This window comes from Alnus glutinosa, chromosome 7, assembly GCF_958979055.1.
Source record: "Alnus glutinosa chromosome 7, dhAlnGlut1.1, whole genome shotgun sequence".
Classification (NCBI taxonomy): domain Eukaryota; kingdom Viridiplantae; phylum Streptophyta; class Magnoliopsida; order Fagales; family Betulaceae; genus Alnus; species Alnus glutinosa.
In genome coordinates, this window is record NC_084892.1 from 21,813,147 (window position 1) to 21,828,391 (window position 15,245).

The window sequence follows — 15,245 nt, forward strand, 5'->3', positions numbered from 1 at the left end:
ATTTCATTTAGAAAGCCAAAACTAAATCTCAACCGTCTAAATAACTATAGCAGATTGCTGTTAATTTTTTACACTGCACGTAAGCCCTGGATCCGTTCATCCCTATCTCTTGTCAATAGTTATCTCCTGAATTGCTCTTTACCAAAAAAAAAAGATCTGACCCATTTAGGCATGAAGTGATGGGTCCAGGTTTATAATATATGTTGGGCCTAAAAGATAAGGCCTGGTGACAGTCAATCGTCCATCGGGCTGTGTTGGGCTTGTAAGCCCAACAGGTAAAAAAGCAATTCCAAGGCCCAGGACACCTTGGTCATTTCTGCAACCCATCCCGCAAAAACCCTAGGCTATATCTAACCCTAGAAAACCACACTCTTTTCTCTGAGCCACTTCCTCAGCGCCCCCATACAGACAAGCCTGACGAAACCCTAGCCGCCAAGAATGCCTCCAAAGTTCGACCCCTCCCAGGTGGTGGACGTCTTCGTCCGAGTAACAGGAGGCGAGGTGGGCGCGGCGAGTTCACTCGCCCCCAAGATCGGGCCGCTGGGTCTCTCTCCGAAGAAGATCGGAGAAGACATAGCAAAGGAGACAGCCAAGGACTGGAAGGGCCTGCGAGTGACGGTGAAGCTCACCGTGCAGAACCGCCAGGCCAAGGTCTCGGTGGTCCCCTCCGCCGCGGCGCTCGTCATCAAGGCCCTGAAGGAGCCCGAGCGCGACCGCAAGAAGACGAAGAACATTAAGCACAGCGGGAACATATCACTCGACGACGTCATCGAGATCGCCAGGGTAATGCGCCCCAGATCCATGGCCAAGGAGCTCTCCGGCACTGTCAAGGAGATCCTCGGCACGTGCGTCTCCGTCGGGTGTACGGTTGACGGCAAGGACCCTAAGGATCTCCAGCAGGAGATTGCTGATGGCGACGTCGAGATACCCCTAGATTGAGAGCAAGAGTGAGGCTTTTAAGTTTACTCTTTATCATTTTTGGATCTTAAAGGTGAAATTTTATGGATATTTTTTGGTTTTTATTATGTCTCCGAAGTCTAGTTTACTTTATAGAGTTTGAATGAATGATTTCTATGGACTACTGTGGGATGTTTTATTCGAATGAGGAGATGTAATTTTTGTTTAGTTTATTTGCTCATGCAAAAGAAATTCGTATTTAATATCTGTTTGTTTTTGGGTAATACATTTCTGGTTTTTAGATTCTCCTAGAATGTGTAATGTGGTTTAATGCTTTTATTGTGCTAATTTATTTTTAGTGAATATTCTTATTCGTAAACTTAATTCTTCACTGAAATTAAGTCTGATGTTGGTGAGTCAGAAATGGGAATCATATAATATCCTAGTTTTGTAATATGGGAATTTGGAAAATAATAAATTTTGATAATCGATCTTTATATACTATTTTAAATTGCATTTCCTTGTTACATAGTAATTCTGTTCAGGAGGGTAATGCAGCATAGTTTCTAATATACATATTTTGTTCATGTTTACGGGTTACGATTCAGATGCAGGCCAGTGGGCATCAGTCATAAGTTTTAAGTTCTGTTTGGTGTTCATATCATTTTTCTTTTTTAGTGGAACACAAATCCTTTTAATGATTCTAGAAAGATATGAGTTTCTAATCGAAGTTTCTAATCAGGTCAAGTAGTTTGAGTCGCGTTTAAACATGTTGAATGCATGGAGAGATAATGACTTGAATTATCTGGTATATTTTTGCTGAGGTTCATTTTGTTTGCATTGCTTATTATTGAATTTGTTGCACTTCGCTTGACTTGTGCATCTGCTTATTGGTGAGAGCTGTAAGAAGCTGATATGTCATATTTGTTTTTCATATTAGGAATTATTCTGTGTATGTTCTTCAGTTCTTATTCGTAAGTAGGTTCTTACACAGTTAAATTATAGTTGACCGCATCTTGTTCAAATGATTCTAGAAAGATATGAGTTTGTAATCAGAGTGCCGAAAGGGTTGTGAATTCTCTAAGATCAAGTAGTTTGAGTCGCATCAGGTATATTTTTGCAGAGGTTCATTTTGATTGCATTGCTTGCATTTGAATTTGTTGCACTTTGCTTTACTTGTGCATCTACTTATTGGTGACAGCTGTAAGAAGCTGATATGTCATATTTGTTTTTCGTATTAGGAATTATTCTGTGTATGTTCTTCAGTTCTTGTTCTTAAGTAGGTTCTTACACAGTTACTGTCCCAATTGCCGTTAATGCTGCATATGCTCATTGCTTGGCTTGCAATCATAATCATGCCTGCTATTGTTCTCTGGCATCAACAGCAAAATTTGCAATGAGGTCTGCCCTGAGGACAAAATAGCAGGCAAGATTATGATAGCAGGACAATCATTGATTAAAACTCAAAATTTCAACCTATTTTCCCAATGTTTTTCTTCCCCAGTTCAGATCCCAATTGGTTCCTTACTTTGTCTTCTCTTCATTGACTCTAGATCAAACCATCTTCACTCTTCATTCATCAGCCTCTTGTTCTGCAACTCTTAGATTCATCCGTCCTCAAACCAGACTGATGTTAGGGGTTTGATAGTGCGAGGAAGGGTGGGTTTTCGAGCCCCTTGGTCAGCCTTAACAGCTACACATTGTAGAAACTTTCGACTTGAATTTTATAACAGCATCGCTATTGAATTGAGCTAGTCTATGTTCAAAGATTATGAACAGCTTGGTTACTCAACAAAATATCAAGCTAAATTGAGGTTTTAGAGCATCATCATTAGATTATGCAAATTTATCGTAACAGTCAAATTTAACTATTTTTAGTTAGCTTTTTTTCTTTGCAGCAAAGTAGCAAAATGTATTTACATTTTACAAGAAAAAAAAAATTACATTTTGGCTATTCTCTTGGAGAGCCTATTCAGTATTTACAGAGAAATCGTTTTTATTATTCTTTCCCTCTTCCTCTGTCGCTCTCTTCCTCCACGTAAAACAGAATCAGATCTTTCACCGAATGCACTCCAGGCCAAATGTGCCATTTGGGGGTGGCTTAACCACTCCCTATATATATATATATAATTTTCTAATTATATATATATATATATTTAATTAAAATAATTAAATATATGACACGTGTCAAAAGTATTATAAGAATATTTTGATAAAAATAGTATTTTTGGAATTTTTGGTAGTTTAGAGGGTTTGAGTAGTACACTTAGTAGTTTAGGGTCTACTTAAAAAACGGCCAGGAGTTTGGGGGACTTTTTTATAATTAACCAAAAAAAAAAAAATTACAATTGTCATCTACAAGTTTTCATATTCTGAAAGTGTTTCATAATCGCTTCATCACTAATGCTATCTGCACCAAATGAGCTCGGATACTTTAGAAATTTTTTTTCGAGTATTTTACAAAGACCTTTTCCTATGCTCACTAGATTCTTAGGTGTTGAGGTCGATTTCTTTAGGGTTAGACAGTTGGAAAATGAGGAAGGGGGCTTGTGTAACCGTACCGAATCTGTTACGGTAATTTCTAGGATTTGATTGATGGAATTGTAAATGAAATGGAATGGAATTGGAAAGAAAGTGATGAATTGATAAAAGGAATGAAAGAACAATGCACAAACTGTAAAATTGATAGACGAAAATTACATTAAAAATGGACAATTCGAGATGGCCGGCCTCCCAGAGCATTTGAGGGCTCAAGCTTCCAATTAACACTTCACTTTTCAGATTATTTTTTACAATTAGACATATGGGCCTTATATAGACATAGCCTTAATCTAAACTCTAATAATTAAGATGGGTCAAGCTTATTTAGCCCACTATTAACAATCCAGTCCATCCACAACTAACGGGACTTTTACAGCTAGGTTGAGGACCCTATCAAGATGATTTTTCCTCAGAAAAGAGGAGAAATTAGGTTGGTTCTAGCTCATCTACAGTATGTGGATTTGCAAAAATCCAAGGTTTGGAAATGGTTGAGGTTGTTTTAGGGCCACCATTTTGCTAATGAGAGCAAGGTTTTCATGGCGAGTGTTTTTACTTTTAACTGTGGATAGTCCATCTGAGTGAAGAATAAGGGCTAGAGTGAACGAGGGTGGCAAAGGAGTTGATTTAGGACAAACAAGGGGGCAGAAAGGAGTTAGTGGAACATGAACACAAATGAAGACCTTTGTTCTGATTGAGTCTTCTTAAAATTAATATAACTTTTAAAATGACCATTAAAAATGTGATAGATTACTGCAAAAATATAATCTAATAGTAAAGTCACGTCAATTTTAAAAAATTAAGAAAAACATTAATCTTCTTTAAATCATTTTTCCCCTGTAACATTGTTGAGAGATGTTTCTTCATCACATGATTGTCCAACAAACACGACAAGAACATCGTCGATGGATTGCTTTTTGGCCATCAGTAATTATATATTTATTATTTACTGCACATGTTTTCTAGGAGTGTTCTCCCAACTTTGCATATTCTCCACGTGTAACAAACTTTGTGATGCTTTATGGCTTTCATTAAGCCTTTTGGTACCGCGTCCTTGTCTCATTTTTGTCCATTATCATTTTTAACCATTATAAAAAAGACATCTCCACTAACTTTACCTTCAGCCCCATTCTCACTGCAATCAAGAAACCTTCCAAGAAAGGCTCTGAAACAATCCTCATCCTCCATCTTCTATAAATCTCTTTGCTGAAGCAGAGGAAGAAAGTCAGAAACCCACCACCCTTTCCATCATCGCGGTCATCGTCAGAGTCTCCACTCTCCAGGCCGTCTCAATCTGAATATTGCTTTATTGGGTTGCTTGCTGCAATGGCAAAGGAGATGAGAAATTTGACTTCTTGGATTGAGGTTGCACCGGCCCTCCTCATAATTTCCATGACCAAGGTTCCCATTACTCCTGTATTGGAGACAATTGCCGAGGAGGAGGCTGAGGAATTCGACGATGACTCCTGAATATTTTTCACTCTGCTTTTCTTTCTCTTTCTGGAAATCTTTGGATTTGTATGATCAGTTTGTTGTGCATATAGACCTTTCATTCAATGATTTGAAGGGTACCAAGTGGACCTTGTAATTAAATTTTGTACTTTTATCCTCAAATACCAGTAATTAATTTTCATTTTTTCCTAATGCAATTTGTTTTCAGATTGCTCCATACTTCACAATCTTAGAACTATCCAAGCAGAGGAATAAAATTCATGGGAATTATGAGCTATTTGCTAATTAGGTTATCTTTGTTAGCAATTTCATGTTGCAGGAAGATATTAAATTCGTTCCAAGTCCATGAAAAACAGAGATGATGAGATTATCTATTATCAACCCAATACGGTAAATACGGTATGAATCGTGTTGGGTTTTCTCGAAACACGGAATAAGTAGCTCATATTCTCTCGATTATAGAGAGTAATACGATATGTTAGTATAGAGGCCAGTTGTTGTCTCCCTAGACTTAAATAAATTTATGTTGGCATGAAAACGAGTAGATTGTAGGGGTGCGGGGGCAATGCCGATTTTTTAAAATAAGTCTATACAATAAATTTGTGTCATAATTTTCTTTTTTATTCTTTTTTCAATTCTGTATTATTTAGTATTGTTGTGAACGATAACAACAAACATAAAAGAGGTCTTTTGTGCCCCTCCAATAACACCCATTTGCCGCATCGTATTGGAACACCAAAAATAACTAAAGATGAATCTCAGAAAGGTCTCTGCCTTATGTTGAATCACGTCAGAACAATGAAGCTCAGAAAGGTCTGGATTCTGGAACAATGAACATGCCAGATTTTTTGACGTCTTTCAGGGGTGATCGATCAAGCTTGCTGACAAAAGAAAGAATTTATGTGGGAGTATACAACAAGCTTGCTGCCAGAAAAATTGGACGGTCGGAAATAGTTGAGAAGATCCACGTCCGAAATATCCTCCACATCTCCTTCAACCTTCCCAAATTCCTGATTTTTGTAATTCTTTTTACTTTCCTTCTAATAAGGCTTCTCATTTTAACTGATTATAGAAAAGGGAAGCGTTAAGATTGGGAATTTCGGTGCCGAAGGCTCATCAGATTTCTCGCTCGTTTTGTCCTTTCTGGGTCCAAACGCTTTCCTCGGAAATTCTCGAAATGTTCGGTTCTAAAGATTCTGTTACAAGCCATTTTCAGCATCTTCCACAGCTTCCCTCTCCTGATAGGATTCTCATTTCTCGAACATTCCCCTTTGTTAAGTTCATATGTTTGTTAGTCCCGATGCCTTAAACCTTTCCCTTTAGTGAGTCCCTATGCTTTGATTGTTTAAATTCTGCAAGATACAATGTCTTTCATTTATTGCTTTCTACAAATTACAATGTTTCATTAAACTCAATTCAGCCTAGTTTTCCCTATATAAAGATGTAGATGCCGTATGGCAAGAGCATGAAAAGAAAAACTATCTTTGCTTGAAGCAAACATTGGAGGCCCGATCCCCTCGAAGTGATCTCTCCTTTCTCTTTTTCTCCTATTACTTTAATTTCTTTTAATAAGAATCCTGTGGATCCCATTATTTGGTATCAGAGCGTTCGTTCTTGGGCTATTCATTAGCTAAATTTTTTTTTTTTTTTGCCGTGGTGGTTCTCTTCCTTGTTGCCGCTCTTGCACCGCCGCTGTGGTGGCTGTGAAGCTGTGACGTAGAAGTTCGTTGATCGTGAAGCTTTGGCCGTGAGTTGCTGGTCTGTGCGGTGAAGTTGTTGCTGAATTGTTAATTAAAGAAGACAACTGCTGTTTGGCTACAGGATTAACCAATTCTGGTGTGCTTCCTTTCCTACCTGTTCCAGTGTAAGGATACACTTATTCCTGTTTTTTGGCTTATGTTATTCTGGTTCTATTCTTGGACCTGAACCTGTTTGGCCGTGGGTTTAAGACAATCTTAGCTCAGATTTTATTATTCTAAGAATAGCCTATTTCGGATAAGGGCAAAAAAAAAAAAATAAAAAAAAGTTTTATGCCCTACACACGCAACCAGAAGCGCGTACTAGGAATTTCTGATTTAACAACTTATTCAATGGGCTCCACTAGCAATCCAACACGCACGGGGGACACTCCACTAGAGTCACAGTTCGACTCCGAATTTTTAAAGCAGTTAAAGGAGCTTATTACACAAGTCATCCAGGAAGAACGTAGCACGGGGCAATCTCCACCTCGAACCCCACCTGCAACACGACATCACAATCATGACTACAACCTTCCACGCATGAAGATGGACTTTCCTCGATGGGATGAAGATGATCCATCCGGTTGGGTATCAAGGGCGGAACGATTTTTTCGTTATCATGGAACGCCAGAAGCCTCTAGGGTTGACATTGCATCCATCCATCTTGAAGGTGAAGCTATTCAATGGTATGATTGGTTTGAAGCAAGCCATGGGTTGCCCACCTGGACAGCATTTGTGGAAGGACTCTTAGTACGATTTGGCCCCTCTGCATTTGAGGACGTCGATGGTGAACTAGCCAAGATTCGACGAACCTCCACAGTCAGCGAATATCAAAGCCGATTTGAGCGTTTGGCGAACCGTACCCACGATTGGTCGGAGAGACAACTAATCAGTACATTCGTCGAGGGACTTCGACCTGATATCAGGAGAGAAGTCAAGACTTACAGACCACGGACCACAGTAGCTGCATTTTCATTTGCAAGAGTCCAAGAAGAAAAAATTAGTGACGAGGCACGCAGACCAACTAGGGTGTCAAGTAGATTAGTCACTGGGGGGAATGGCTCCTCCTCCGCACCAACACGGAAAACTACTCGCTTAACCCAAGAAGAACTTAAAGAAAAAACTGCCAAGGGGCTTTGTTGGCATTGCGATGAGAAGTGGCACAAAGGGCATGTGTGCAAACAAGGGAAACTTTTGATGATTGAACCAATGGCGCCAGAAATACACAGTGATGAGTCTGAGCACGAAGACAATACACTTGACACTAACGAAGACGAGGTGACTTACACTGTACATGCATTGGCCGGCTATTCCAACCCGCAAACAATGAAGGTTAGTGGTTTCCTCAAACGCCAGCTAGTTACGGTGTTAATTGACACAGGTAGCACCAATAATTTCCTTGATGAAGGTATTGCTAAAAAACTCTCTGTTCTTGTGGAACCTTGTGAGCAATTTGAAGTCAAATTAGCAGATGGGGGTACTTTGACATGTAAGAGTTAGTGCTCAAATGTCAAGTTAGTCGTGCAAGATCAAGAGCTTTGAACTGATTTATACTTACTACCACATGGCGATTATGAGGTGGTTTTGGGTATTGAATGGCTAAGAACCCTCGGTGATGTGCTATGGAATTTCTCCAAGCTCACCATGAAGTTTACATTGAATGGGACCAGAGTAACATTCCGTGGGAAACTTGGTAACAACATCACCACTGTCAGTAGCCACATGATGGAACGGATTTTGAAGAAGTCCTGCAAGGGGTACTTGTTACAATTAAGAAGTGAAACTGAAACCCTGTCAGACGAATCGAGCTTAGCATTAGCTCCATTGCTATCTGAATTTTATGATATTTTTGCTGAACCTACCGGACTACCACCCCAAAGGTCACATGATCACCGGATTCCTTTATTGCCAGGGAATGCACCCACCAATGTACGGCCGTACCGCTATCCTCACTTTCAAAAAACAGAGATTGAACGAATCGTCCAGGAAATGTGCAACGCTGGCATCATCCGCCCAAGCGTCAGCCCCTATTCTTTTCCGGTATTACTAGTACGCAAAAAAGATGGATCCTGGCGAATGTGCGTCGACTACCGAGCTTTAAACGGCATTACTGTTAAAGACAAGTATCCTATTCCTGTCATAGATGAGTTACTTGATGAATTGGGCGGGGCAAAACAATTCTCTAAACTGGATCTTCGCTCAGGATACCATCAAATTCGCGTCCATAGTGACGATATACCGAAGACCGCATTTCGAACTCATGATGGTCATTATGAATTCTTGGTAATGCCCTTTGGGTTGACCAACGCTCCCTCAACATTTCAGAGTCTTATGAATGACATCTTTTGGCCATATTTAAGTAAGTTTGTTCTAATTTTTTTCGATGATATACTCATCTACAGTTCGACTCTTGACGATCATTTATGTCATCTACGAACTGTATTTTCTTTACTTCAAAAACATTCCCTCTTTGTGAAGAAGTCCAAGTGCAGCTTTGCAAGCTTTGCAGTAGAATATCTTGGCCACATTGTATCCAAAGACAGGGTAGCAGCTGACCCCTCTAAGATTCAAGCCATGGTCGAATGGCCTATTCCGAAGACAATTAAGGCTTTGCGTGGGTTCTTGGGTTTGACAGGCTATTACCGTAAGTTTGTACTGGATTATGGCACGATCAGTGCTCCATTAACAGCTTTGCTAAAAAAAGAGGCATTCCGATGGACTGAGGTTGCAGAAGAAGCCTTTGCCAGACTCAAGCATGCCATGACAACCACACCAGTGCTTGCCTTGCCGGATTTCACTAAACTTTTCGTCATTGAGAGTGATGCTTCCGGGGTAGGCATTGGAGCAGTTCTTATGCAGGAGGGTCAACCATTAGCCTTTACTAGCAAGGCGTTGTCACCATTACACCTCAGTATGTCAGTTTATGACAAGGAGATGCTTGCTATCGTACATGCTGTTACCAAATGGCGGCCTTACTTAATTGGTCGTCGGTTCCAAATACGCACTGACCACCGTAGCCTCAAATATTTGTTGGAACAACGGATCTCTTCCATGGAAAAACAAAAATGGGTAACCAAATTGCTCGGGTATGATTATGAAATTGTCTACAAGAAAGGAGCTGAGAATTTGGCGGCCGATGCACTCTCACGCATCCCTGAATATGCAGAGCTCCATAATATCTCAACGCCCACCTGGCCCACTTTTGAGCTCATTAAGGAAGAACAACACCGTGACCCTAAGCTCCAACAGATTGTTCAAAGGCTAACCCACGACCCCTCCTCCATTCCACACCACTCATTGGCTCGGGATCACCTCCGCTACAAAGGCTGAATCATCTTTGCTGCCAACTCCACTCACAAAATTACTATTTTGCAGGAATTACATGCAGCCCCAAGTGCCGGGCATTTCGGGTTCCTTCGGACCTACAAACGCATATCACGATTATTCTATTGGAAAGGAATGAAGCGGGATATCAAACAATTTGTGGCCGAATGCGAAGTTTGTCAACGACAAAAAGGTGAAACAGTAGCAAGCCCTGGATAACTACAACCGTTGGCAATTCCTACTGAAACTTGGCTAGATATTTCAATGGACTTCATCGAGGGTTTACCATCCTCGCAGGGTAAAACCACTATCCTTGTTGTGGTGGATCGCCTCACGAAGTATGCTCACTTCTGTCCAGTTGCCCATCCCTACACTGCCTCCACTATTGCACAGCTCTTCGTAGACAACATTGTCAAATTACATGGAGTTCCTCAGTCAATAGTAAGTGATCGAGATAAGATTTTCACCTCTCACTTTTGGAAAGAACTTTTCCGTTTGCAGGGCACTCAGTTGAAAATGAGCACATCTTATCATCCCCAGACCGATGGGCAGACAAAGGTGGTAAATCGGTGTTTGGAGAACTACTTACGATGTTTCACGGGAGACAAGCCCAAGGAGTGGGTTAAGTGGCTCCCATGGGCCGAATGGTGGTATAACACCACTTATCAATCGGCTACCAAAATGACTCCTTTTGAAGCGGTTTATGGTCGGCCTCCCCCGATCCTACCCACCTACACTATTGGCTCATCGATGGTAGATCAGGTAGATCGTGTTCTTCGCGATCGCACTCAAATCTTGCGTCTTCTCAAAGAAAATCTTACCGCTGCACAATTCCGCATGAAGCATCAAGCTGATAAACATCGAAGTGAACGCGAATTTAAAATTGGTGATTGGGTTTTCCTCCGCCTACAACCTTATCGCCAACTCTCTATTCAGGTGCGATCTTCCATGAAGCTCTCGCCACGTTTTTATGGGCCATATAAAGTATTGCAGCGCATTGGTCCAGTCGCCTAGCGCCTCGACCTTCCATCTCACTCCAAGATCCATCCAGTTTTCCATGTTTCATGTTTAAAAAAAAAATTGGGCAACCAAGTCCTTCCCCAACAGCACTTGCCAGACATTACCTCTACCGGCGAAGTACGCATTCAACCCGCTGCCATTCTGGATCGCCGGCTTGTCAAACGCCATAATCAAGCTGCCGTTGAAGTTCTCATTCAATGGGCCCACATGTCCCCCAAAGATGCCACATGGGAACCCTACGAAGCAATCAAGGAACGATTTCCTGACTTCCTTGATACTCAACCTTGAGGACAAGGTTGGCTTTAAGGGTGGGGGAATGATAGGATTCTCATTTCTCGAACATTCCCCTTTGTTAAGTTCATATGTTTGTTAGTCCCGATGCCTTGAACCTTTCCCTTTAGTGAGTCCCTATGCATTGATTGTTTAAATTCTGCAAGATACAATATCTTTCATTTATTGCTTTCTACAAATTACAATGTTTCATTAAACTCAATTCAGCCTAGTTTTCCCTATATAAAGATGTAGATGCCGTATGGCAAGAGCATGAAAAGAAAAACTATCTTTGCTTGAAGCAAACATTGGAGGCCCGATCCCCTCGAAGTGATCTCTCATTTCTCTTTTTCTCCTATTACTTTAATTTATTTTAATAAGAATCCTGTGGATCCCATCATCTCCCTCTATATAAGATAAGAGCCTCATTCATATTCATTTGGTTCAGGTTCTTGTGCTTTTCGATAAATAGAGCCCCCCTTGGAAAGACAGGGGGAAGAGAGAAAATCGTCAGTAGCCCTTAAGATTTAGAATTTGTCCACACAAGTCAAGCTTCAATGGCTAAGGAGATAAAAAAGTTGAATTTTTGGATTGAGGTTGCTCCAGCCCCCATCATTTACCCGCAGAAGCCTTCTAATTCACCAAGGCTCGAGCCTATCCCTGAAGAGGATTTGGAGGAGTACGATGATGATTCATAGTCTCTGTTGCTGTTGTTCCTCTTCCTCTGTTCTGGGTCGTTCATGAATCAAGATCCCATGTAAAGGATTCACGTTGTGCTGAGATTTCTTCTTAACAACACTCTACTGTAAATTTGTAAATAGTAGCGTAATTTGTAAATCCAATAAATATCCTTTCAAGGAAAACAAGATTTCTTCTTCATTTCAGACATGCTATTATCTTATGAATTTGCCCAACAAATTTGGAGGTGTTGAAGGTGAAATATGAGACATGGTCACCAAAACCTTACTCTTACCCTGCTTAATTTATTGAAGAATCCGTTTCATTGTTTTGGGGAGAAAAGTGAGGGGTTGGAGTTAAAACTTAAGATTATATGATAAATTTGTATTAATACATAAATAGAAATGCTCTTCGGGTGCATTATAAAGTCGCTTTCGTTAAGAAATTATTTGTCTCTACCAAATCTAATCAATTGGTATACAAAAAGTGACAACAAATATTTTTTCAGGATACAATAGAGCTCAGAAAAACATTTTTAGTTTGGCTGTGTTTTGCACAAACGAAATCAAAACTAAGCACTCTAAGATTTTCTATTCTAGCAAGAGAGAGACTTGAATTTTTAAAATTACATAAGGTTTTGAGAGAGATAGAGGAAGAGAGAATTAAAACTGATATGCAGTTGACTAATTATAGTATTCAAACAACAGTTTTTAATATTTGTTCACTAACAGGCAAGACAATTAAGCATAGAAAATTGCTATTTTACTAGCAGTCTAATAAATTCAATCGTTGAATCTACCTTAAAAGCTTCTTATAGTTTAAATCAAATTACCAGATCGTATAATTATGACCATCCTAAAATTTAGCGGTCATGATCTGATTCCATTCGAACTCCAAAGTACGCCATCAAGCATCACTAGAGCCTTACTGTTGACACCCAAGAATTGCTTACTTTAAAGCAAGCACATGATGTGCATTATAACTTTTAAATGTTAATTTTTTATATATATATATATATTTTTTATTATTCCGTGGAATTCTTTTCTTCGAAGACTCTTTAAAATATCCCATTTAAGTCATTCACCAACCACAAATTAAATATTTACAGTGTCTCAATAAGACTCCTAAAAGATATTTCTCCACCTTTTAGTGCTCCAACGAACACGACAAGAACATTCTCGATGGGCTGCTCTCTGGCCATCACTAATTATAACACATGTTTTTTACAAGTGTCCCCCCAACTTTTCATATTCTCCACGTGTAACAAATTTTGTGATTCTTTATAGCTTTTTGTTTTATTCATTTTAATAATCTTTTTGGTACCGCGTCATTGTCTCATTTTTGTCATTATCATTTTAACCACTATAAAATGACATCTCCACCAACTTTACCTTCAACCCATTCCCACTGCAATCAAGAAACCCTCCAAGAAAGGCTCTGAAACAATCCTTCTCCCCCATTGCAGCAGAGGAAGAAAGTCAGGATCCGACCCCCTTTTCATCGTCCTGGTCATCGTCTTAGTCTCCGGGGTCTCAATCTGAATATTGCTTTAGTGGGTCTCTTGCTGCAATGGCAAAGGAGATGAGAAATTTGAGTTCTTGGATTGAGGTTGCACCAGCCCTTCTCATAATTTCCCCCACCAAGGTTCCCATTTCTCCTGTCTTGGAGACAATTACCGAGGAGGAGGAGGAGGCAGAGGAATACGACGATGACTCCTGAATATTTCACTCTGCTCTTCTTTCTCTTTCTGGAATTCTTTGGATTTGATTCAATGATTTGAAGAGTACCAACCAAGTGTGTTAAAGTGATAGAAGTCACCAGAATTCACTCTCACACAGCAGCCATAGATCGAAGACACCAGAATTCAAGCATGCAATAGTAACATGTGGCCTCTTTCTCTTTTACTTTGCTTTTGTCTCTAGTAGTATTTGTAATCTCTTTAGAACTCATTCCACTCTCTTTGGCTATAAATACAAGAACTACTCTGCTCTTTGGTTAAGCAACCAAAACAGAGATTTCTCCAACTCTTTAAAAGTGGACCTTGTAATTAAATTTTGTATTACATACATACTCACAGATTCGTAATGTTTAGTGCAAGGACTAATTAAATCAATACTGTCTTTCGAGCTAACTTATTCCACTGCGGTTACAATGTATTCACAGTCCAAGATCCAATTCACCTGCAATTTTTTAGGAATTTCGTAGATGCTTAGATTCCCCAATTCAGGTAATTCACGAAAGTACAAAAAATTGAAATAATAATAAAAGAAATTAAGAAGTCATCATATTATCTCTTAAGGTAGTCCATACTCTAAGGTGGTGATTGGGTGGCCTAACTCCTCTAAGGGAATGGTCGACTGACTTGACTCACTCCTCACTCTAAAGGGGAGGCCACCTTTAAGGGAGTAGTTAGAGTGGTGGGTCACCCAAAACTAACTTGATGTGGTCAACCCAAAAAATTAAAATTAAAAAGGGACAACTTTAAAAAAGGGTACTGAATTATACGCCGTTTTGAAATAAGGATACTGAATTAGCAAACGTTTCAAATTTAAGTATCCAAGTTTTCAAACGTTTCACTTAAGGGTAGTCTGTTAGAATTTGCTGTTAAATCTTGCAAAAATTCTCAAAATACCTTTGTGTTTATTTTCTTAAAAAAATTTGTAATTTTTTTTAAAGATTCAAGTATGGGTATTTTTGCAAATTCCGTTAAATTCTAACCAACACCTAAATCCTAGAAGGTGGTTCCACAGGTCGACCTAAAAATATGGCATCAGCTTTAAGAGGGTGGTCGACTACCCCAAGCAAATTAAGGGGATAGTTGACTACCCCTTAAAGGGTAAGCGGTTATGATTGGCCACTCAAAAAAAATAAATAAAAAATAAATTAAGGGTGTAGTCAATCATCCCTAAAAGCCAACTATGAGAGTAACACTCAATCCCATATTGAGAAGAGATGAATAACTCACATAGAGTGAGTGGTTTATAAAGATACTCATGGTGTTAGGTCTCAAATTGTCAAGTTACTAGGTGAAATTGAGCTTTATAAGGAATTCTAGGGAAATTTCAAATTGACTAGTCTTTTTGGGGTGATAGTATATATGTAATTAGCGTTTTTCATTGGGTCGTTACAAATGGTATCAGAACCACTTAGTAACGCCAGACCATGTGGTACTGGAGCACCACATAACGTGGTCCTGACAAGGATGTCAGGGGTTTAAGGAAGGAGTTTGTAACACCCCCGTCTTATATTGAGAATAGATGAATAGCTCACATAGAGTGAGTGATTTATAAAAATACTCATGGGTGCTAAGTTTTACATTGTCTACTA

General features: G+C 39.6%; 1 protein-coding gene across 1 annotated transcript; it reads left to right on the forward strand.

Annotated features, from left to right (window-relative positions):
* The first annotated feature begins 363 nt into the window (after nt 1-363).
* Nucleotides 364-1,125, forward strand: LOC133874294 (large ribosomal subunit protein uL11). Its single transcript, XM_062312180.1, has one exon. It carries the CDS (start codon nt 439-441, stop codon nt 937-939), a length of 501 nt encoding a protein of 166 aa, XP_062168164.1. The 5' UTR covers nt 364-438; the 3' UTR covers nt 940-1,125.
* The last annotated feature ends 14,120 nt before the right edge of the window (nt 1,126-15,245 follow it).

Coding starts and splice junctions, on each gene's coding strand:
- LOC133874294 (XM_062312180.1), top strand. CDS start 439: ATGCCTCCAAAGTTCGACCCCTCCCAGGTGGTGGACGTCTTCGTCCGA.